The 24,121-nt window shown below is 39.5% G+C and overlaps 1 protein-coding gene across 3 annotated transcripts; it reads left to right on the forward strand.

Moving 5' to 3' along the window:
* The first annotated feature begins 922 nt into the window (after window positions 1-922).
* Window positions 923-24,027, forward strand: kif7 (kinesin family member 7). Of its 3 annotated transcripts, none has more exons than XM_057336390.1 (20): window positions 923-1,146; window positions 2,700-2,840; window positions 8,923-9,317; window positions 9,658-9,858; window positions 10,035-10,422; window positions 10,518-11,058; window positions 11,628-11,765; window positions 12,508-12,705; window positions 13,362-13,513; window positions 13,589-13,719; window positions 14,407-14,568; window positions 14,805-15,007; window positions 16,174-16,371; window positions 17,852-17,977; window positions 18,152-18,328; window positions 18,408-18,623; window positions 20,678-20,884; window positions 21,027-21,225; window positions 23,137-23,298; window positions 23,407-24,027. In XM_057336390.1, the coding sequence occupies exons 3-20, from the start codon at window positions 8,990-8,992 to the stop codon at window positions 23,769-23,771; spliced, it is 4,092 nt and encodes a 1,363-aa protein (XP_057192373.1). In that variant the 5' UTR covers window positions 923-1,146; window positions 2,700-2,840; window positions 8,923-8,989; the 3' UTR covers window positions 23,772-24,027. The 3 variants fall into 3 exon arrangements, with proteins under 3 accessions (XP_057192373.1, XP_057192382.1, XP_057192364.1); XM_057336399.1 differs by having other exon boundaries at window positions 2,712-2,840; XM_057336381.1 differs by lacking the exons at window positions 923-1,146; window positions 2,700-2,840 and adding an exon at window positions 6,061-7,337.
* Window positions 24,028-24,121: the final 94 nt, after the last annotated feature.

Raw genomic sequence — 24,121 nt, forward strand, 5'->3', positions numbered from 1 at the left:
TATTTCTGTTTACAGATTGTTAAATTGTAAGAAGGGGTAAAAAATACTCCACACTCTGATTAAAATAATGAGGATATAAGTGAAAACCCATTGGGGGCATGAAGGTTATTAGTGGATTATAGTGGTAGTAGATTAAAGTGGCCCTGCTAAAAGAGCATTTGAGAATGCTTGAGCTAGCTTACTGAACACATCTTAAAATGCCTCTTAGAATTAATAGTATTAAAATGATCAGGAAATAATGAACGCTTGATTGTATAATTAGTGCTCAAGGAAAGAGTTTGTAGGTAAGGGCTTTTGTACACAAGTTGAATACAACTAAATAACCAATTTTAGGGAAATAACCTTATAGGTGGACTTTATGATTTATATCCAGGAAACTCAGGGAGTCCATGGAGTGAATTTAAAGGGGCGATGGAGTTCCAGTTCAAAATGTGGTGGGTGTTCATCTTTTATCCACAGAAATGCTATGCAAATTTCATAATTTCGTAAACAAATAGAGTGCGATTTTCGGCAAATATTAAAAATATAAAATACGTCCCCAAGTAGAGTCCCTGCAGGGAATCTCATGATATAATACTTATTCTGATCTTCACTTAAAACAATCAAGGCAAAAATCCTCCAGTTCTTGCTATAGAATTGTATGATTCATTTATCATTTATGATTATTAGCATTGATTTTAAAATAGCTTGTTATGGAGAGGTCGTAAATTGCTTACGAAATTAGGAGTGTAACTGTAAATGAATTACAGATGTATATACTTATTAAGCTCATTCTTAATTAATATTACTTTTTCGGTGACGTCATCAACACACCCCTGCCCTGTCGTGGTGACGTCATCGGCGCGCTCGCGAAACAGCCGGGCCACCTGTCGGTTGAGTGAGCGTTGCCTTTAAGAAGCTCGTGCAGGATGAGAAGCGGAGCTGTCCGCGGCACATGGTGCTGAAACACGCCGAGACGTTCAGAAAACGCGAAAGAAGCGCTGCTTACGACGGAGAAAACGGGTTGAAATGAAACCGGTGGAGAAATACATCGCTTTTAGCGTGTAGCTTTCACATTTTCTCCGTTTTTTAAGCATGTTGACGCGATGTCATCTGTGTGTTTGGCGTGGGAGTGAGTGCCAAAGACATCACTGGACGAAGCAACAGGTAGTTTTTATTTAATTTACATCATTTATTTTGATTTTATTGCTTTGTTGAATTCTTTCGGACGTTTTAAAGGACAACTGTGTGTTGTGTTTTATAGCAGAAAGGAACAAATCGAGAGCTTTAATTCAATGTTGTTTTTCCTCCGTTTCTTTTCTTTTAGGACTTTGTAGTGTTTGTATTCCTCGCGACGATTTGAGTCATTTAGACCTGTTGAAATGCAAACAAGTGTTTGGGATCTTGTAGGATTTGAATGGTTGTCGTTGTCTTTGGCTCAACGCCTGTCATTCCCAGTGCACAGATTGAGTGATTATGTCCATTTGGTGAATTTACATTTTGGCTGTTCTGTAGTGTTGAAAACCTCTGCTGTAATGATGCTATCTTCTTGTTTTATTTCTGGTTATGTGCATATGCAGAAGTTAAAAAGTATTTTTTTCTGTTTTTGAGGGAACATCCTCTTTATAAACAGAATTTGCTTTTTTCTAGGTCACTGACAATACACTATAGTTTGTCTGGTGAAGGCCCCGGGTTGGCTTTCAATTTCTATTTTTTCAGTTGTGGTCACGTTCTGTTCATAGTCAAAGCAAGTTTTATTAGTGTTTTACAGTCCCGTCCGAAAATACACTTAATAACAACAAATGCCTAAATATGCAAATGCGCCATTTCAACCTATTAGTGTTATCATGCATTGTAAAAATGTCAAAATGATTCAAAATATTTTTCATTCCAGATTGCTGTTTCTCTTAAAGATAGTATGGCTGTGAGAATACCTGGCAACGATTGATCTGGTTGCAGAAAGAGCATTCTTTTTTATTTTCATAACCTTTCTGCATCTTCCATAATCGCTTAATTGTTATACATGCACGTTTTCAATAACGCATTCTTGCTGTTTAGTCGGCATGACACCAACAGAAATAGGTGGGTTCACATATGGCATGGCCATGAATGTACACCCAACTTTGAAGGGACGTGCTTTTGAAGAAGCAGGCCTTTTGAAGCCCAACATGGCTTTATAAAAAAAGAAGATCAAAATTTGATAGAATGTGCACGAAGAGGGGACACATTTGATGTGGTATTACAATCAGGCTTGGAGGAGGACCCGATCTTGCCCTATGGTCTCTAAGGGCACAGGGGTGCAGGGACAGGATTTGATCCGCTTTTCATAGACCCATGTGCTTTTAATAGAATGCAATAGCTGGATTCAGAAATAACCTCTTCTTATAAAGAACACGTTTAAAAGGAGATATAATTAAGTATCTGGTTGCTTTGTGCTACAATCTGTAATTTTTTTGCAACTAGGAAAGGTATAAAAGCTTTAAAGCATGATATAAATCATTATGTGATTTTAACCGGTCTAGATAAATCATCATTCAAATAAATTTACAGATAATGTGCCAATAAATTTACTGTCACGTCTGTTACTGGGTTTTCTGGGTTTCATTGTTTAAGGGAAATGAAAAACTAAGCGATGGATAGTTGGCTACATATGGTTAGGACACTAAATAACATTAACTTACAAAATGATCTTATAATGTGATCATGCCGGTGTCATGCAGGGTTTATTTCAGGGTCATGTCTGGCGGATGGAGGCCCTAATAAGGAGATGTGTCACAGGAGAAGTCTTCGCTTCAAGCATTTCAGCAGAGGTAACACCCAGATGAGAAGAGCCATTCTCACCTGTCCTTACTCAGAAGAAGGTAAACACTGCTCACGCAACAGACTTAAAGTGATAGTTCAACCAAAAATAAAAACACCATTTTGTTTAAAACTTTTATATGACTCGTTCTTCTGTGGAACACAAAAGGAGATATTTTGAGAAATGTCTAAGTGGTTTTCTGTCTATACAATGAAAGTCAATGGGGTCCAATGTTGTTTGGTTCTTCAGACATTATTCAAAATATCGTCTTTTGTGTTCTGCAGAAGAAAGAAAGTCATACAAGTTTGAAAAGAAAGAAAGGGTGAGTAAATGATGAAAGACTTTTTCTGCTTTAGTCTAAAAAAGGCGGAATCATATAGTTAAACAGAAAATGTCGTATCACTGCTGTGTAATTCAAGCCAGTTACTGTACTTCATTGCTATTAAACGGAAGACCCGCAAAAACAAAAAGGTTTTCTTTTTAACAGACAGCCTTATATGATGTCATCTAAATGAAAGCAGATCTGTATGTCTGACATTTTTGGAACCTAAAGACACCATAAATCAAATATTAAAGATTGGAATGTTATAGGTTTCAAAACGCAAGTTTCAAAAAACATTTTACAAAAAAAATAAAGGCAATGCCCTATATTTAAAAAATGTATCATATATTTTAAAATATAATATTAAAAAGATAGCAACCTGTGATGGCTAGGACTTTATATCTGATGGTTTTGAGAAAAATAACGGCATTCCAAATGTTAGATAAAAGACAATATTTGTGGGCTTTTAACAATAATATTTCCCCTTTTTGAGCATTCGCTGGAGTTATTCAGGTATTGGTAATTAGCAACTGCATTTTTAAGGAAAACAACCAGCTGTGATTTAGCCAAATCACTGACTCGTATAAGCTTCAAAGAAATGCAACTGACATCTGATGTACTAGCGAATTAGTACTGCCACATTAAATTTGTTTGCGCCTAATTGTGAACGTGCAATCTTTAAATAATTCTGCTAAGTAATTATTTCAGGGGAAGAGGGTTTCATTAATATGTCGGTTTAATTCGACCTCAGTAGAACAGAATATACAATTTTGCTGTGTATGTTATACAACGTGAACATGCAGTTCTTCTGTTCTTTCTGTATTGTTTGCATAAATAACAATAGGACTAAAAGATTGCCAACATTTATATTATTAAACTTGTTTATGATAACACGTCACCCTCTAAGCCAAGAAGGGTATGTACTTGTTTGTTCCTATTATTCATGCACGCTAATTAAAAAAAAAAAGATGCTTTTATTATCTGATCAACCTCTGACAGGCTTCTATTAAACAAACAGACTGTCTCACGAATAGGTCGACGGTAAAAATTTAAAATGTTTTATTTTGCCAGGCATTTCAATTCAGTGGGGAGGAAGGAATTAATGAAATGAATATAATAAAGACCATGTTAGACCTTGCTTTCTCACATCTCTGTGAGTAACAAGCTTGGCTGATGAAGCGTTGTAATCAAATTACAGTAGACGCAGAGAATATTGCATGACTTTTAAGTAAACACCATTACAGTCAACCTGCAACAGTATAAGCACAAAGTTGATTTTGTTCTTATTTCTTCACAGAATTGTTTCATTTTTAACTTCATTTATTCAAGGTCTGCTCTGAGGATGAAGATTTATGTTAAGAATTCAATCCACCGCTTAAAAACAAACTTTTTAATAAATAAAAATTGAATGAGAAGTGTGGATGTTTGATGACCATGTCATTCTACAGAAATCACAAAAATATACTTGATACCATAATATCTGTTGTTTCCCTATTCCTGAACATTTTGAAATAAGAGTCAAATAAGGAATCGTGGTTTCTAGAGCATGGATAATTCCTTGTAAAAATATTCTGGGAAAATCCTCTCTATTCTTACATTTTCTCTCTTCTGTCATTCAGTCCAACACGAGTGCCTATAGAGAGTTTCTATCTATTCTCCTCACAAAACGGACTAATTAAGTTATTCTTCTGAAATAGGCAGTCCGGTTGTTTATTTTAACGGCGGACACAATTTTCACAACAATATTTCTGTTGTTTGTATTGTTCGCCTTCTCATTTCAGAATGTTTGTGAAAATGGTTCATGAGTGCCAAGTCAACCATCTTGCACAAGTGCTTATTATGACCATTAGTGTCTATTCAAACCACACGAGGATCAAACTATAACCACTTTTACCCACAATGCTTTAGTGAAAATTGTGCGAAATTTAGTTCGTTGCAACCGAAGGACATCATCTCTTGAGGTTTTAATAATGCATTACAACTATTATTATCTGCTAAGAGGTTGATTGGAAAGCCCCAAGTAAAGGAACCTTTTTTATGAGATACAATTCTTACTGCATATAACCCTAATAGTCCTTACTATTAGGACTAAATAACCTCAATGAGATTTCGTTTCTTGAAAATAAGTGTGTGTGTGTTTGTATGTACAGATAGATCGATGGATGAATGGAACGGTTCTAAAAAGTCAGTGTAACCGTTTTTAACCTCTAGCTAAAGTCGCTGTATAACCGTTTTGAGAAAGCAAGTAAAATATTTTATGAGGGCAGCCCCTTTGCATCTATATTTACCAAACGGGTAGAATAAATTGAAATGTAATATAGAATGCGTCCGAAAGGCTCAGCTGACATCCTGTGGATATAAAAACAGATACGGACAGCACAGACTGCCTCTGGAAAAGGCATGGAGATTCAATAGCTTGACATTATTAACTCCACACCATTTTTTCTGATCCCGTCTTCAAGTCACCGTATATTAAACAAGTCTTTTATTGGCTCCCTGGTATTTTTTCTTCAGATCTGAAATGTTTCAAACCCTTGTGGTCCATGTGCACTTCAAAGATTCCGTTTTTTTTGGGCACCGTGGAAGACTAGTGATTTTGTTGTTGTGAAGTCACCAGTGCCGACAACAAGTCACAGTCTTCCTCAGTGACCACAATCCACTCACCGTGACCTTCACTCGCCCTCGACTGACGATCATCATGAGACATTGATTATGATAGATCAACGGGATAATAAGATCCTAAGATGTTGGCATTGGTTAACCAAAATTATAATTTAATCAATTTTACTTTTCCCAAAGTGCATTGTTTCAAAGTTGCTTTCCTTTTATATGTTGTTTTGGTCTCCAAATAAATAATTAATTTAAAGCAAACGCCTCTATTTTTGACAGTTTGGGATTGGAAGCTCCTTCAAGTGAAAGTTCGCACAAAATTTAATTTGTTTCATCCATTATCGTTCAAAACCTGTAAATGACTCTTTCTTTTGCGGAAAACAAAAGAAGATATTTCGAGAAATGTCTCTCGGTGGTTATTCTTATAAAAGTCAATGAGGACCAGCGTTGTTTGTTTACTAACGTTCTTCAAAGTATCTTAATTTGTGGTCTGCAGAGTAAAGATAGTTATACAGGTTTTGGAAAGACATGGGGGTGAGTAAACGATATAAGAATTTTCATTTTTGTAAACTACCCCTTTAAAGAAAACAGTTATGCAAATGCAAGATGAATTGTAATATCAGTACCTTTTATTCAAGAGAAGGCAATGGCATGAATTATTTTTATACAGCTATGAAAGCCAAGCTTTTGTAATAGACATACTGTATAACAGAAATGGCTGGGAAATGATAAGCAGTTGCAAGCCGAACACACTACAAGAGAAGGAATATTCACTCAATGTACAACAGCATCTAATATAGCTTTGATTAAATGGCTTATGGTTTATAATTAAGCTCTTGAAATAAAAATCCTAACTTTGCCTATAGATTTTTAACAACATTTTGATGACATTTTCATGCTTATTTATCACACAGCTGTAACCCAATTCCTAAGAACGACAGCAGTATTTGGCAATATTACTAAATTACACATTCAATCCTTTAAGTGTGTAGGCTATTATTTTACATATGCAGTTTATGCCGACATTAATTCATATTTGCCCTTTCTAACATAAATTGTAAGCTTAAATCTTGAATAACTAACATATGGTAATATCCACATTATTTGTTAATACCCTAAAATTGTTTATAAAGGATCACAAATGTTCCACCACTGATATGACACAATCAATTTGAAACGATGTAAAAAAACTACGACATTTAAGAAAAATAAATCACTTGTAAACCATCCATACATTAAAACAGCAGAGAAGTCGTTAAATCAATAATATAAAACACAGAAGTTGGCTTTAAGATCGTACAGAAGGTTTATGTTCATCGTTAACAGATCTGAAGGAGGAATATTTTATTCAGGCATCTGGGGAGCCGACTGAATAGGAGCTGCGCAGACTGATCGCAAGAACATCAAAGCACCGCGAGAGCGCACTAAAACTTAGCTTTTAAATAAGTCTCGCGGTACCTGATGTCATACATTGATCAAACTGCGCAGCGACACATTGAGATGCACAAACCCATCGACATCAACGCATCCTGAGCTCGTGGGCTGGTCTGAATCTGAATCCAGACCAGCCATCCAGGGATTGGGATCCAAGGCAAAGGGATCAGAGTGATCGACTATGAAAAAACAGTAAGTTAAGAGTTATGAAAAATACTACAAAATAAAAGCAATTTTTTTGCGTTCCAGGCGCTCGTGTTTTTCTGGGATGTGTGCCCGTTATGTGGATGTTAAAGAGACTCGCTGAAACTTCTGAGGAGTCTGCTAGCGGCTAACTTTGTAACATTAGCAGTTGAGCTAACCTGACTTTAACGAAAAAACATAAACAAAACCCCACATTTGTAGAGATCTTCACCACTGTGTTTAATTTTGCCTGGTGTTTTTTCTTTTAGAAACGCTGAAAAATGTAATGTTTACCAGAGAGTTTACCAAAGTTGTTAGACTGTGAGCTCAGAAAGTTTTGCGGTGTATTATTATTGTCTCGTCGTTTCTGTCATGCGATTTGTCTGTTAATTAAATAGCTTCGACAAAATGTCACACAAATCTTACAAAAATAACGTCTGTTCTTCCGAATCTGTTGCAGCATTAGTCAATATTAAGGATAAACTTACAAAACACTATACAGCACAATTAACGTTACAGGACAATAAACAGTTAATATTGTAATTTGTGTGGCAACTCATGACAACATTTATATGTATCAGAAGATTTTTTTTTAAAGTCAAATTCATTATTCTAGGCAAATGCCTTTTTTTTGCAAGAAAGCACATTTAAATTACACTTACATCTAAAAATTGCCAGCATTGTTGTAATGGAAATAATACAGCTCACTTTGACATTTAGGCTATGTCACACTTTATGGGCTTTAAACAGTAAAACTAATATGTGCAAAACATTTATTAAAACAGCAAACATGTATTAGGCAACATAATACATTCCAACAACATTCCAACAAAAATGAGATTGAATTCAGGCAAAAAAAATCCAGACAGTTTTAAAGTAGATGTTTAATACGATTATACAAAACCACAGCTTGTAAAAACACATTTTTGCATATCTGGGCGTTAAACCTTATAATTACAACAAGGCCAAGTTTCACATTGTTTGATCTTAATATATTTATGATTCAAAAAAGGGCTGCGTGATATTGAAGAAAAATGTGATATGATAATGCTGAAAGTTTGTCAAATCTATTTCAAATGTATACAAATATTTCTGATAACTAAAAATTAAATAACCATTATACATGCTTTACACAATTCCTGGGAAAACAAAGCACCACTACTTCTTATGAACGTGAACGGCCATGTTTTACTGTTGCTGTACATAAAAATGTCAAATTCTAATGTCGTTTTAACTAGTTTTTATATTAGTTTGGTATAAGAACATCTTGGCTTGCTCACACATCCTAAGTATTAAAATCGCTCTGTTGTTGCAAACCTTTGTGATATGCGTGTTTTTTGTAAATTGCGATAATATTGTGCAACCCTGTAAAATATTGAAATGGTTGTTTGTTGTGTTTACCTGGAACTGTTAAGTACGTGCTTTAGACCACCCGTTTTTTTTTATCAACATTAATAACTATGTTGTATGATCATTTATCATTGTAGTATAGTACATTAGATTTCATACCTGAAAATATTACCAGTGTGTTTTGTAGCATGTTGTTAAAGGTGTTAAAGTCTGAACAGCACCATTGATCTTTAAATGTTTTTAGTGGCCGTCAGATGACCAAAGTTGTCTCAGACCTCTGAAGTCATGAGGGACTGCTAATCAAATCAGCGATGTCTCCAAAAGGAGTCGGCCAGAGCAAGGTGGAGGAAACCGCCGTGCAGGTGGCCGTCCGGGTGCGACCACTTTTGCCCAAAGAGATTCTGCACAACCATGAGAGCTGCATCACGGCAGACCCCGAGGAGAAGAGGGTCACCTTGGGCAATGACCGCCACTTCCACTGTGACTTCGTCTTTGAGGAGCGCTTGACCCAGGAGGATGTGTACACCGACTGCGTTCAGCCCCTCATTGAATCCTTCTTTCATGGTTTCAACGCCACTGTTTTTGCCTATGGGCAGACAGGCTCGGGCAAAACCTACACCATCGGAGAAGCCGACATTTGTGAGTGTGTTTTAAAGAAGTGCTTTCATCTTCGAGGTATATCGACTCGAGTATTGTGACAGCCGACGTGTTTTGTAAACAGATCACAATCGTGCCGTTCTTCGCTTCCTTATAGCATATTATTAATTGGGCTCCATCGAGACCAGACGTGATTCACAAGGCTGTGAAAAAGCTTGTCTGTGTCTTGTTAAATTGCTTCCATGAGTTGGCACGCTCTCGCCGCCAGCAACACCTCCCCCGGCTCAGTTGCCACCCTTCCCCTTGCCATCTGAGATCTTGCTTTTCAGCATTCTGCCGCTCCGAGTTATTCATTAACCTGCTGTTGGTTTTTTGGCTGCAGCCGCTTTGAGGGAAGATGAACAGGGCATCATTCCCAGGGCCGTGGCCGAGATCTTTAAACTGCTGGACGAGAATGACCTCATCGACTTCTCCGTTCGAGTTTCCTACATCGAGGTTTACAAAGAGGTCTTCAGGGACCTGCTGGAAGTGGAGACAGCCAGTAAAGACATACATATTCGAGAGGATGAAAAGGGGAATGTGGGTAAGTTGTGGACTGGACTTCTTACGTATATCGAACACATGAATACAATATATACATAGAGTATACCTTTATCCCCAAAATTCTTAAAGCAAGCCTGTTCCAATATACAACAAGCACATATTCTAGAGAAAGAGGGTTAAGAGTCTATTCAGGAAGTCTTTTGTGTTTCCCTGCAGTGCTGTGCGGTGTGAAGGAATGTGAAGTGGAGGGGCTTGATGAGGTTCTCAGTCTCTTAGAGTCCGGAAAGACCGCCCGCCACACAGGGGCCACCCAGATGAACCCCCACTCCAGCCGCTCCCACACCATCTTCACGGTGTTGATGGACCAGAGGCGTGGATCTTCACGAGGAGCGAGCGGAACCTTGCAGATCCTGTCTTCCAAGTTCCATTTTGTGGACCTGGCTGGATCAGAGCGCATCCTTAAAACCGGCAACACCGGCGAGCGGCTAAAGGAGAGCATTCAGATCAACAGTGGGCTTCTCGCTCTCGGAAACGTCATTGGAGCTCTCGGGGACCCTAAGAGAAAAGGCACCCATATCCCATATAGAGATTCTAAAATCACCAGGTACAGATTTTTTATTACGTTTTCAAAACATTTACAGTGAATTAGTGGTGTTTGTTGCGGCAAACTGTTACTGATTTGCATCCTATTGTTGTTAGGATCTTAAAGGACTCTCTCGGAGGCAACGCCAAGACACTCATGATCGCCTGCATAAGCCCCTCATCCTCAGACTTCGACGAAAGCCTCAATACCCTCAACTACGCCAAGCGGGCCCGTAACATCCAAAACCGAGCGACCGTCAACTGCCGAGGAGAGCCGGACCGCGTCGAAGGCCTCGAGCTCCAAATTAAAGCGCTCCGACGTGCGCTTGAAACCCGCCAGCGATCTGAAACCCGCATCATCGCTCGCTCCGACCCCGGTAAAAGACTGAGGCCCTTCGAAGTGGACGTGGGGAAGCTGCAAGCAGAGAGCGCCCACTACAGGACGTGCACGGACTCGGCCTACAGACTCTTTACAGAGCTGCAGGGAGAGGGAACGCTGAACGCTAGTCAGCTGTTGAGGGTGAAGGAGTGGCTTTGCGCCGTGGAGGAGGAACGGAGCGGACTGACCTCAGCGTCGGGTCTGGACAGTGGCATTGAGAGCAGCTCTACTGAGGACAGCTCAGCGCTGAAGAAGGGACGGGCAGCGTTTAATAACCAGGTATGCTGACGGAAGTTGATCTTTGAATATTGAAGGGGAGCGTGTCATTTATACAGCACCGGTAGTGTCACTAGTTTCCTCACCTGCCAGTGGGTTGACAGACGGATAGTACCGCCCTAAATTCGCATCATAGGTTGATCCAATGTAATGCCTAAGCAAAAATCTGTGTTTTTTCTGGGCAATTTGCTTACAAATTGCTATTTTATTTAATAGTTTCAATCTGCATATCACGCTAGGATAAGAGAAAATGTTGTAACTTAAAAATGGTTGCACTACTAGTTTATCATAAAGGTAATGATAATGTATCTTGCCTGATCATTTTTTCTGATCATTTTGGGCTGTTTGATTATATGTGATAATGCTATTTGAAGTGATACTTTGATGTATGTTTGACGTACTTTGAGGGTGCGAAACATTCACTGATGCCCAAGAAGCACGAGTAATGGGTATGCAAACATTTGAACTAGGTGTTTTTTTCTTTAATACTTACATTTTTCAGATTCTGCAAGGGACATGTATTAGCAGAACTGTACGTAATTGTCGTGTCAATGGGTTTTTTTATGGTAAAGGAGCAAGTAAAAGCAGATTGGAGCTGTGACCGAGAAAACAGCATTACACAGCTGCAGGCTCAGATACAGCAAGTAGAACAAGAAAACACAGACTTCTTAGCCGCGTTGGAAGATGCCATGGAACAATACAAACAGCAGGTGAGTGTGAAGCCTCTAGCAAAAAACATCCGAAAATTTCTTGCAAAAGCGTCTAAATAAAGAGAGACCTACTGCGTGCTGTGCTAATTATATGTGCGCCGGTCTGTGTTTGTGAAAGACGGGACGCATTCATTGAATTCGGTTTTATTCCTATAACGCCTTTCACAATTTGCATTGTCGCAAAGCAGCTCCACTGAAAAGACATTTTTAAGAAAAGCAGAAAAATGATGCGGAGATAGATAGATAAATGTGGTCCTGTGACGTGATGTGTCTCGGGTGTGTCTTAAGAAATTATAGGCACGAAAACTGTAGAACTGTTATGGAAAAATGGACTTGGTATGAAACATACCTAAACACATTTTGACAATGGATTGAATTGATTTGTATTTATTTCTTCCACTGTTTGTAAGCAACCTCGTACTGCATAATTCCTACATTACAAAAAAGTCATTCTTAAACATTATGCATCTATTACAGCAATTTGGATGGTAACTACTAACCCGCATGTGGTCCAAACTAGGCGACACCTACTGAGAGACAGCTTCATTTAGACAACACTTGCAATCCTATTACCCATTTTGGTGTGGTTTTTATGGAAAACCAGATTAAAAATGTTGTTTTTTTTAATACCCATAAGCCCCTAAGTATTTAACTTTGTCACATAATTTGTCTCTCTATAACAGCTTTGAAAATGGCATGTTCTGGATGTTCTTACTAGACATCATTGTTTTTGGTTTTCTAGAGTGATAAGCTACAGGAGCAGCAGGATCTAATAGCTGAGCTTCACAGTCTGTTAGCCCAGCCTGGTGGAGGGGGGCTCCTGCACTTAGGACACAGACCTCACACCGCCCCCATCAACTCTCTACTGCAAACATCTGACGGCACGGGCCGTCTGACTCCTCCCTACGACGCCGATGGAGGCAGAAGCATCAACAGACAGGTAAATAATACGCTTTGATTTGTCTCGCAGCATCCTCGACCTCAAACAGGCGTCAGCTTTAATTAAAGGTGTAAACCACAGCTGCCGCCACTGGGGCTGAGCTGTTAGGAGTAAACAAACGTCTTGAAACGCTTATCGCATTGCCATGTAATTTTGTGTCGGCTCAAAATCAGAACGAGGTCACATTTCCACATTTGATGCTTATTTTTGTCACTTGCTTTATAGCAATAAAATGTAAAGGTGCTGTGTATAATGTTTTGGATGATCTATTGAAATGCAATATAATATACATGACTATGTCTTCAGAGGTGTATAAAGACCATACATAATGAAGTGTTATGTTTGAATTACCTTAGGATGTACATACAACGCGTATCCTCTTGCATGGAATTCGTCATGTTGTTTTTACAGTAGCCCTAAATGGACAAACTGCTCTACAGAGCATGTTTCGTAAATACGTGATCTCCTTCGGCAAAGAAGCGAAAATGTGACGACATGTTTGTCTTCTGTCAGCCACCGTAGTGCTTCGAAAGGGAGAGGTGGAGTGAGCCGTTGGTTGCAATTCACAACCTCACCACTAGATGCCGCTAAATTTCGTATACTGGACATTTTCATGGCATATCTACTCAATGAAATGTTAATAATGCTGTTTTTAGGCTGGAATGGGCGCGTCAGTAGACGGCAGCTCATTTTTAGACCATGCGCAGTGGGAGAGCGGGTTTGAAAACACTCACTGCGAGACCTCTGGGAAAGGAGCGAGTCGTGATGGTGAAGATGGTCCCATTAAAGCCTGCAGAGAGAAACTGAAGTATGGGTGATCATATTCATATTTACCAGAATTGTTACGATTGCTTGTATCCAAACTGTTTACTGTTATCAACAGATCCACCAATGTTACCTGGACAAAGAAAGATGCCCCGTTACATCAAGGATTCTCTGCTGCGAGCAGGGCACCTCTGTCTCAAGTGCTTGGGCACAACCAATTTCCAGCTGTGCAGTACGCTAGACGTACATGTAAGTTAAACATCCCTTGGGAGTTACAGTTTGTGCACACTACGGTCCAGCTAATTAAAAATACAGAAGCCATGCAAGTATATTCATTTCTTTACTTCGACTCCTAAATATAGACCATGTTAATATGTTATATAATATGAGCTCTTTACTGCGCGTGAAGGGATACTTCACCCAAAAATGAAAATTCTGTCATCATTTACTCGCCTTTGAGTTGTTCCAAATCTGTATGAATTTCTGTGTTCTGATGAACACAGAGAAAGATATTAGGAAGAATGCTTATAACCAGACAGATCTTGCCCCCCATTGACTCCCATAGTACGAAAAATACTTTGGTAGTCAAAAGTGATATCTACCGATTCTGAAGATTAAATTCATTTTTCTCAACTTTCTGAATGTTATTATTATTCATTCATATAATGACTATTAATGCTGAACATCAATCTGTGGTGATGTTTCTTAACATTTCTATATATAGTAACAGAGCACATTTTCTATATACTGTAACAGAGCACAAAGTCATTGCGTTTTCCTGTCCTCATTTGATGGACAGGATATATCGGCCCTGATATCGGCTGATAGTGATACCAATACAGATTTTTGGCCGATATATCGGTGCATCTCTAGTACCTATTTGTGAAGCACTGCTTGAGATTGATGTTGTAAACAGAGTTTTGATTTGTTTTCCAGCTAACAGCAGCATTGGCGAAAGCTCGGCGTGGGAGAGCGTGAGAGGCTTTGGAGGTGAGCTTTGCACAGAGAGAGGGCTTCTTCAAGCCCAACAGAAGATCAGAGAACTCTCCATAACCATCCGCATGAAGGAGGAGCTCATTAAAGAGCTGATCAAAACCGGTGAGTCGGCTAGAAAAATCCGCTGGCGTTTTAGTTATGCATGTAATTTTCATTGGATCGCTTATATTGACAATGACTCCATAGAGAAAGAGAAAAGGACTTGGAAAATCAGCTCAGACGTGATATATTTTGGTAGCACGAGTGTTACATATTCATATTGATTCCCAATCAAAATTCTTCCTCTGCTGTTTCAACTATTGTTTCCTGTTTGTATCCCCCTCTCGTTCTCTCTCCAGGTAAAGATGCCCAGGCCATGAACAAGCAGTACAGTTGTAAGATCTCGGAGCTGGAGTCCGAAGCAGAACAGGCTCGCATTGAGCTCACAGAGGCTCAGAAGCAGCTGCAGGACCTGGAGCTTCAGGGCGGCCGTGACGCAGCTGACCGCTCCAAAGCCCAGGAGTGCAGGAGAAAGATCGCAGCTGCACAGAGCAAAGTTCAGGTCTGTGTCTGTGCCTCGCCTTCCTGAAAGGCAATGTAGGAGCTTTTCTGTAAGGTTGTCACGTCTTCGTCTGTACAAGTGTTCTGTTGCTGAGAACAAGAAGACATTTTTTTGGTTATTAATGCAGCACGTCACAAATTTGCTGCGTTCTGTCTATGAAACACTCATTACACAACAAGATGGTCAACAGCATGGACACCGTTTTTATCAATCATCTGTTCATCTTTAAGCTTTAAAAATGACAGAATTATCCGGTTTCTGTAAACATTTTAAAGATGGGGTAACACACGCAGTTTCTGCCAATCTCATATTAATCTTGGGTACCTATACAGAAGTATTGCATACGTCATATCTTCCAAGAGTATTTAGTTTGATCAAATTTATAAAAGAGAGATACAGCTGTACGATTATTTCCGGAAAAACACGAGCTGCTGGAGGCAGGCAGTGGAACGGAACTACAGCACGAGCACACAACACATCATCGCTTTAATCTCTCCGTGTTTGGTACATTATGCACGTATCTCCAAATCCAGCGTTATATCCAGCGTTTATATAACATCCATCACTGAAATGCTGTGAACAAACAAACATTCCTCGACTCCTCTCACTATCGCAAGAGTAACGAGCTGCAGGCCCACAGTGCAGCCAATCTTGACGCAGTGCAGCCAATCTTGATAAGCGGGTCTTCCTATGCTCGTCAGTTGGCGCGTGGGAGGGCTTTTTCTTTCGCCTTGCCGTGGGTGTTCCTTTTCTGGGAGAATTGCCCAATAAAGGAATAGGATCCCTTTTACGAAATAGGGATCCAGACTTATAAAAAACTTTACGAAACAAGTTGGAGTGCCGGGGGGGGGGGTGTATCAAGCACAGAAATACTCCGTCATACGTCCAACTCGTTTTTTTAACAAGTTGACCATGTTAAGCATGAGAAGCCAGCACGTTCAACAGTGTAGAGAAGTCAGAACGCATGACATAGCATGCTACCCGATCTTTAAAACCTACGAAATGTGCAGTACTGTTTACGTATGGCAATGCGAATTAAGTGCAGATGTAAAATCTGATGTGCAGAAAGTAACCGAACCATCGTGGGACCTCATCTCGCTAGGTTTTAGAACAGAGGAATCGGTTCTTGTATTGAAAATGTAACCGCATGTGTTTTATTTGTGCAGGTGTTAAAGCAGAAGCAGCGAGACACCGCTCAGCTCGCCTGCCTGTCTGCGCAGAGCGAGCGGCGCGTGCAGGAACTCGAGAGGAACGTGCAGAGCATGAGACAGCAGCAGGACCTGCTGCAGCGGCGTCTGCGAGAGGAGAGCCAGCAGAAGAGACGACTGGAAAGTGAGATGCAGAAGGGAAAACACAGAGTCAAGGTGAGCTGACTCACTGTTGTGTTTTTAGCAGCGCAGGTGAGGAATGAATCCTGGGGGAAATCGTGTAAATGGAATATAAGATGAAGTGTATGACATTGAGGTTTATTCAGGTTTTATTTCAGAAAAGCAACTGTTACATTGGGTAAGTGACACAATGTCTTCTTAAGAGAAATAAATATAAATGTTATAATGTTTTTAACTGAAATGAGCCTGTATCAAACCTCTTGTCGCCCGCGCACCTCCACAAATGGACGAGGCGTTTGTAGTTGACGCGCCGTTGTGCTATTATTCAGACTTCAGGCTCATGCGGTGTACATGGGACAATAATCCAGAAGCAAAAAAAGTAAATCACCAAGAGGGCTGAGCAAGCGACTGAGCGTATATTGAGCGAGCGGAGCGGAATTTTCAGAAAGGCGCTCTCCGCTCCGCGAGAAATATTAACGCTCCGCTCCCCGCTACGCTCTCGCTCCGCTTCGCTCACATGCTCTGGTTTGCGCACGCGATAGATTGCGTTCCAAAACGCGTCTTGTGCCCTTGAAAGTCACTGCAGGAAGGGTACACCAAGCGAACGGTTGTCGTAGATAAGGGAAATCTGAGGTTTTTTTTACTGCATTCATTATGTATGAAAATACGGTTATATTTACGAAAAGCAGCTGTTCATCTCCCTCCACAACTCGCACTACAAAGAATCTGTGGGGCACATGATGAATGCTATTGGAATTCACCCGATGATACGATAATATCATTCAGTATTATCGCAGTATAGTATAGTATTCAGTATAGTATCGTTCACATAAATTGATTCGCTTTATAAGACGCTAATTTAACGTCATAAGGAGCAGGGATTACTTGTATGTTGAATGTATTAGCGTTTTTGACTTTCATTGATTTGACTTTAATTAATTCAACTAAATATCTTCTTGAAAAAACAATGCCACCCACATCTTGGATTGACTGGGGGTGAGTAAATTAACAGCAATTTCATTTTGGATGCATTTAGGAATATAAAACACAACTACACCTAGACAATATCTAGAAAAAGACAATATCCCTTTTAATTAAATATCATGAAAAGGAAAAAATACTGGATGCAATATTTGTGTGCATGTTTTAATATATGACCTATTAGTAATGGCAACAAAAAAACAGCAAAAAAGTAACACAATGCAGTAATTTACAGAAATACAAAATAATTGAAGAAATAAGGATATGGTAAAAAATTGGCCCGCATCCTATTTATAGTTTTGGAATCTGGCCCTCAAAAAAAAGTAGTTGAAGACCCCTGGTCTACAGTGTAATGTTTTGAAAAGTTCCCCACTCGCTTCTTTAGCAAAAAATATTTGCTTTGTAAAATTAATTTGTGATCTTTACGTTGTCATTTTTTGTTTCTTGTATCCAGACAATTTGCTCAGTGACCTCTCAGTTACTTTAGTGTCTTTTATGACTTGATCTGTGTCGAACCTTCTCTATGTTTGAGCAGGAGCTGGAGATTAAGAACGAACAGCAGCAGAAGATCCTGAGGATAAAGACCGAGGAAATCGCTGCGTTTCAGAGGCAGAGAAGGAGCGGAAGCAATGGCTCGGTTGTTTCATTAGAGGAGCAGCAGGTAGAGGAAATTTACCCGCAGCTATTTATTAGCTATGTTTACTCTATAATGGTGTTTATTACATTCACATACGTTTGAAAGAATATTATTATTGTTATTGGATCATGTTTCAGGAGAGGTTTGAGATATTTGATGTTTGGCTAAAATGAAAAGCTTTTAAATGTCATTGAGCAGAAGATAGAAGAGCAGAAACGCTGGCTCGATGAGGAAATGGAGAAGGTTCTGGAACAACGGCGGGGTTTAGACGGCCTGGAAGGAGAGCTGACCAAACGAGAAGAGATCTTAGCCAAAAAGGAGGCCTTGCTGATGGAGCGCAGCGGACTGGAATCCAAAAAGCTTCGATCTAGTCAGGTCTTAAAGAACCTTTTCACTTCGCTGTGTCCCATCAACCCTTTTCGTTCAATAACCTTTTGGTCTCATCACTTCGCAGGCCCTCAGTAAAGACCTGGCGACCCTGTCGAACCGAATCGAATCTCTGGAGCGGGAACTGATCGAGAGGAACGGTCTTCTGCGGAGTAGCAGCGCGCAAGACTCCCAGCAGATCAGACAGGAGATCTCCAACCTCAGACAGGAGAAAGAACAGCTTCTTAAACAGAGGGTGGAGTTGGACGACAAACTGAGACAGGGCAACCTGCTTTCTCCTGAGGTAGAAATCAGTGTTTTTCTTGAATGGAAAAGTATTAAAGGGATCTCTGCTCAGTCTCAGCTCCATTACGCAAACTTTAGGGGTGGATTATACGGCATGATGCAATGAATAGATCTAATAGATCCGTCACAGCAGTTGAAACACTTAGAGCTTTACAGCGAAGTTGAAGCGGCCATGTTGGAATTACCATAAGATCTTGTAGATATAAATGGGAAAACTTTGAATCTTATGAAAGCTCCAAGACATCCCTGCTGTACGAGGCAAAATGACATCGGGCTTAATGGTTAAAGGGATAGTTCATCCTAAAAAATACAATTTGCGGTTTATTCACTCACCCCCAGGCCAACCGGGATGTAGGTGACATTTTTTCTTGAGGAGAACAATAATGAAAATGTCTAGGTAAAAGCCCTTTGTTCTTCATATAATGGATGTGAATGGCTGCCATGCCTTCAAGAGTGCTGAAAGCACTTTTATCCAACACAAGCGCGATCCCCGCGGCTCCTGGTGACATATTAACGTCCTGTGAAGCAAATCGATTGTTATTTGCAATAAACGGAACGTCATTTATAAAATTACGAGCGGTTTTCTACAGCTTACGCCAAACGTGTCCTGATTGCACTTCCTGTCGCGTAAATAACGTCTTACAAGATCTGCACATGCATCACCCCTCTACGTTGTAAACAGACTGGTGTCCGTTCACTTTGAGATCGTGCATGCGTCATTTACGTGACAGGAAGTGCGATCGGGACACGTTAAAAAAAGTATCAAAAACTGCCCAGTATATGATTTTATGTCAGTGCCCATAATTCACTTGAATCCCCTGGTAATAAATGTTGACCATTTTGTGCAAAGACGATCTACTTCATCATATCTACTTTTCTATATTCTATTGATCTTTTTTACCACCACAACAAAACCTTCAAATATATTCGAAGAGGTCATGTGCCAAAAGATAACTCTGTAAAGATTTTCAAAAATCGAGTTCTTTTTATATCAATCAAACTGCAGTTGGGTTGTTTTGATTAAGTAATAATAACTCAAAAAATACAGCTGACGCAATAAGAGCATCTTATCTTATCAAAACTCTTTATTTAAAAATGTACAATACCATACAATATTTTAATATAATATAAGGGTATTCAGTGTGGTATTCTGAGCATTGCTGTAGAAACGAATACTTTCTGGGTATGAGGAGGACTGGAACAGATGACTGTCATCTTGTAATTACATGAATTCTGACACAATGTGAATGTAGGAGTAGAACACTTCAGCCAATCTTGTTTACATGCTGTAAATTGTGACATTCTTAAGCTTTTGTAGTAAAGCTGCATTCACTGCACGTCGCAATTAACGTAAATACAAGTTCTTGACTTGAGACCATTCACATCTTTATCAAAAAGCTGTTACGTTACATAAAAGATTCTGCAGCCTAAATCTATAGTTGGTTACAGATACACACGTCTTTTACCAGATATGTTTTTTCCTAAACATTATAAAAGTGGTTCTCAAACTGGGGGCCGTGGCCTCCTGGGGGGCCCCAAGATGGTTCCAGGGGGGCCACAGATTTTGTGGCATTTTAGAAAAATAGATATTTATCATAAATTTTGTGCAATCCAACATCAGAAAAACAACGCCACCAACCAAAAGAATTGATGTTTTAGCATTGTTTAACTGAATATTTTCTTGGTTTAATTAAAATTTTAAGTTTAAGATTATAAGTCTTTATTTGGGGGGGGCGCAAAGCAATGCACTCTACACAAAGGGGGCCTTACAACGAAAAAGTTTGAGAACCACTGCATTATAAGCATATACTGTAGATGTGAATTAATTTCGGGTAACTTCATCCTCCTCAAAGCTGCAAATAGATACAATTTGGCTCTCAGTAAAGATAACTTGTTTTTATGAAAAAATTGTTCTAAACATTCTATTTTTATTAGTATGTGCATTCTCTCGGAATCGAACCCATGACTTACTGTTACGAAGCTGTTACTAGCGCCATGCTCTACGAGTTACAGGAACTCTGCAGGCCGTAACTATTTCAACTTTGTCAACAGGAAGAACGCACTCTCTTCCAACTGGACGAGGCCATCGAGGCTCTAGATGCCGCTATAGAGTACAAGAACGAAGCGATCACCCAAAGACAGAGACAGCTGAGGGCATCAGGAAGCATGCTCACCCAATGGGAGATGAACCTGATGGCCAAGCTCACCTACCTGTCAGCCTCGGAAACTCGAGCCTTGCTGTGTAAATACTTTGATAAGGTCAGTCCTGAGTTGTATCTTTTAAGAAATTGTACACCACGTCAAACATTAGTCTCTAGCCTCTGTGGCAACATTGAGCCTGTTTTGGCAAGGGTAGACCCAGCTTTTAAAAACTGTCTAACACTGCATGTGCCGGATGAAGGTCGTGTCCCTCCGCGAGGAGGAGCGGAGGCTGCAGTTGGCCCTGGCCGAGCTGGAGCTCAGAGTCGAGGAGCAGCAGAATCTGGTTGGTTGGCTGGAAGCAGCTCTGGAGAGACAGCAGATAGAGGCGGATCGCAGACTCACCCAGCAGCAGAAGGAACACGAGAGAAACATCCAGCTACTGCTGCAACAGTGCCGAGGTCTGAATGTTATTCACAAATATCATTGCGTAGGCGAATAGTGGGAGGTCCATTTACACCCGGTTGTTAAACCACATCGTTGACTAATGGGGAATGCCTGTTTTCGTGTAAATGGTTGGAGGATAAGGAGTTGGAACTATCGTCTCTGGGAATAACCGTGAGGCGTACTCCTCTTAGCGTAGCCTCGTTTCTCTTTCTAAAAAACCTTGCATTGGGTTAGTCACTCAATTAATTCTCTTGTGCTTCGTTCCCACCCTTCTGAATTATGTTGCATTAATAAGGAGTTATCACAAACCCTCTGGGACTCTTCGGTCATTTTTGATCGAAAAATGTTACATTTTGAAATGTAAAAAACCGTAGCTTCATCGGAATGAGGTGACATTTGAATACTTTTATCATTTTGGCTCTGTGAACACACAAAAACATTATGCTTATGATTCGTATATGTCAAAGGGTCACAAACAAATTGTCACACTTGGCTCCTTCGCGGTCAAAAATGACCGACATAGGAAATGAATGAGAAATATGAACAATTATGAAAACTCAGAGAAACTTTTGGTGGTACAAACTACAAATCAGCACACACACACGCACACACACACAGTCTGGTTTATTATCTCCGTGGGGACAGTCCATAGGCGTAATGTTTTTTATACTGTACAAACTGTATATTTTATCCCCTAACCCAACCCCTAAACCTAAAGATCATAGAAAACTTTTTGCATTTTTAGATTTTAAAAAAATATTGTTTTGTACAATTTATAAGCTATTTTGCCCATGAGGACCTCAATTTTGGCCCCCACGGTGACACGAGTCCCCATGAGTTGGTGTGCATTCAGGTTTAGGTCCCCACCGGGATATACAAACATGAACACACACACACATGACAAAATTGTAAAAAATAAATGTAATTTTTTTTATTGTTTTCAATGGGTAGAAAAAATTGATAATAGTTATAGCATAAATATTAATTCCTACCATAAAATTCTCTCAAAATACAAAATAAGAAATATTTTGAACAAAAATATATTACATACATTTTCCTGAAAAAAGTTACAGGAGCCAAGTGTCACCGCCAAGGAGCCAAGTGTGACCCCTAAATGAAGAGGCCCAGTAAACTGAATGAAATAACAATTAATAGCAAAATATTTGTATAAAGTGTTTGATTTAACACTATCCATTCCTTATTTTGTTAGATATCTTAGTTATCAAATACTAAGTAACAAAAAGGCTCATAATGATAAAAAATCATAATGCAAAACTTGGTACTATTCAAATAAAAAATATCTAAAAGTTGACAAAAAAGGGACAAAAAGTTGAAAAAAACATCTTTGAGATTGTCTAAATGTACATTAAAATCCACAAATCCTAAATTATATCTGAACAGCTAGGGAATTCACAAATTACTCTATAGAGGGCTATACTGGAACCTAGTGGTTACTCCATTACACATGCCACTGCACGTTTTTGCTTTGTTTACAACCAGAAGGCTCTAATCAAAAATTTCCAAAATATGGATTTTAATAGACTGGTCTCTGTTTTAACCTAAAATAGTGCATTAATTGAAAAATTCTTTAAAAAATATCTTTAAAACATTGTTTATTGTTTTCGGTGGGTAAAAATGGGTAATAATTATTGGATAAATATTAATTAGTACCATCAAATTCTCTAAAAATGCGAAAGAAAAAAGAAAAAAAACATTATTAAACAAAAATGTATTACAATGATTTTCTTGAAAAAAAAGAAGGCTTCGACCACATTTGACCGCGAAGGAGCAAAGTGTGACCCCTAAACGAAGATTCCCAGAGGGTTAAGACTGTTTAGTTGTGCTGTCCGTATATACATTATATCATGTAAGTTAAAGTGTCACCAATGTACCATTAATACTTTGAATCTTATTACTGTCTGCAGAGCAAATGGATGAAGGTCTGGCAGGTAGACAGCGACAGTATGAAGGCTTGATACACAACCTCCGCAAAGAGCTGAACCTCTGCAGAGCAGCCAATCAGGAGCTGAACAGCAAACTGAGGGAAATGCACAGCCCCGTGAATCAGGCTGGGGAACAGAGCAAAGGTGACAACTGACGCTGTTATAGTTAATGTAATCTATTTCATATATAAACTAGTATTCTCCACAGTCAAAAGCACCAACTGGTTATATAAAACTTGACTTGACCCGCAGGTGTTATTGAAAGGGTCCCGGGCAGAGTCGCTGACGACACGGTCAGGTCTTCCCTCGAGGCTGAGAGAGTTCAGAGATCGAGGGAGGAGATGCGGGACCTCGTGAACGCGCCTCTACCGCCGACGTGGAGGCGCTCATCTCTCCCTACTGAAGATCAGTGTAACGTGGAGGAACTGAGACAGACAGCAGCCTGTGAACTGCCAAATAATCGAATACTTCAACCCAGCGGGACTTCTGCACACTGGAACGGGACTGCCTCCCTACCTCTCTCGCGACCCCGGAGGGAATTCAGGAGATCGAGCCTCAACACGGGACCACTATGTACCAATTCAGCAATAATTGATGTTCGTAAAAATCCAGTGTAGCGAAAAACCTTTGTACATTGAAAACTTGTTTATGAGTCCAATTATCCACTGTTTTCTATAATATTGCATTGTTTAAATATATGTTGTAATGTATGTATGCTTTTTTATTGATCCTCCTTGAAGTGTACGTTTGATCTCTCGCTGTTACATTTCAAGTTTTTATAATGGAACTGTTTCAAGTTTCAGACCCTCTTAGACATTTTTTGTGAATATGTAAGGCTATTTTCTTCCATAGATGAAATAAAAAGTAGCCTTGACAGAGAAAAAAAATGCTATATTTGTCTTTAAGTTCCGGCTTTACGAAACTAGGATTAGGCGTTTTCTGCTGTTTTCAAAGGAATTATGTAAGG

The sequence above is a fragment of the Triplophysa rosa genome, linkage group LG1, assembly GCF_024868665.1.
Source record: "Triplophysa rosa linkage group LG1, Trosa_1v2, whole genome shotgun sequence".
Lineage (NCBI taxonomy): Eukaryota > Metazoa > Chordata > Actinopteri > Cypriniformes > Nemacheilidae > Triplophysa > Triplophysa rosa.

Excerpts from the sequence above, each read along its gene's own strand:
- kif7 (XM_057336390.1), top strand. The coding sequence starts at position 8,990 with ATGTCTCCAAAAGGAGTCGGCCAGAGCAAGGTGGAGGAAACCGCCGTG. Across the intron at positions 9,318-9,657 it reads CATCGGAGAAGCCGACATTT|CCGCTTTGAGGGAAGATGAA; the intron begins GTGAGTGTGTTT and ends TTTTGGCTGCAG. Across the intron at positions 11,059-11,627 it reads GGGCAGCGTTTAATAACCAG|GAGCAAGTAAAAGCAGATTG; the intron begins GTATGCTGACGG and ends TTTATGGTAAAG.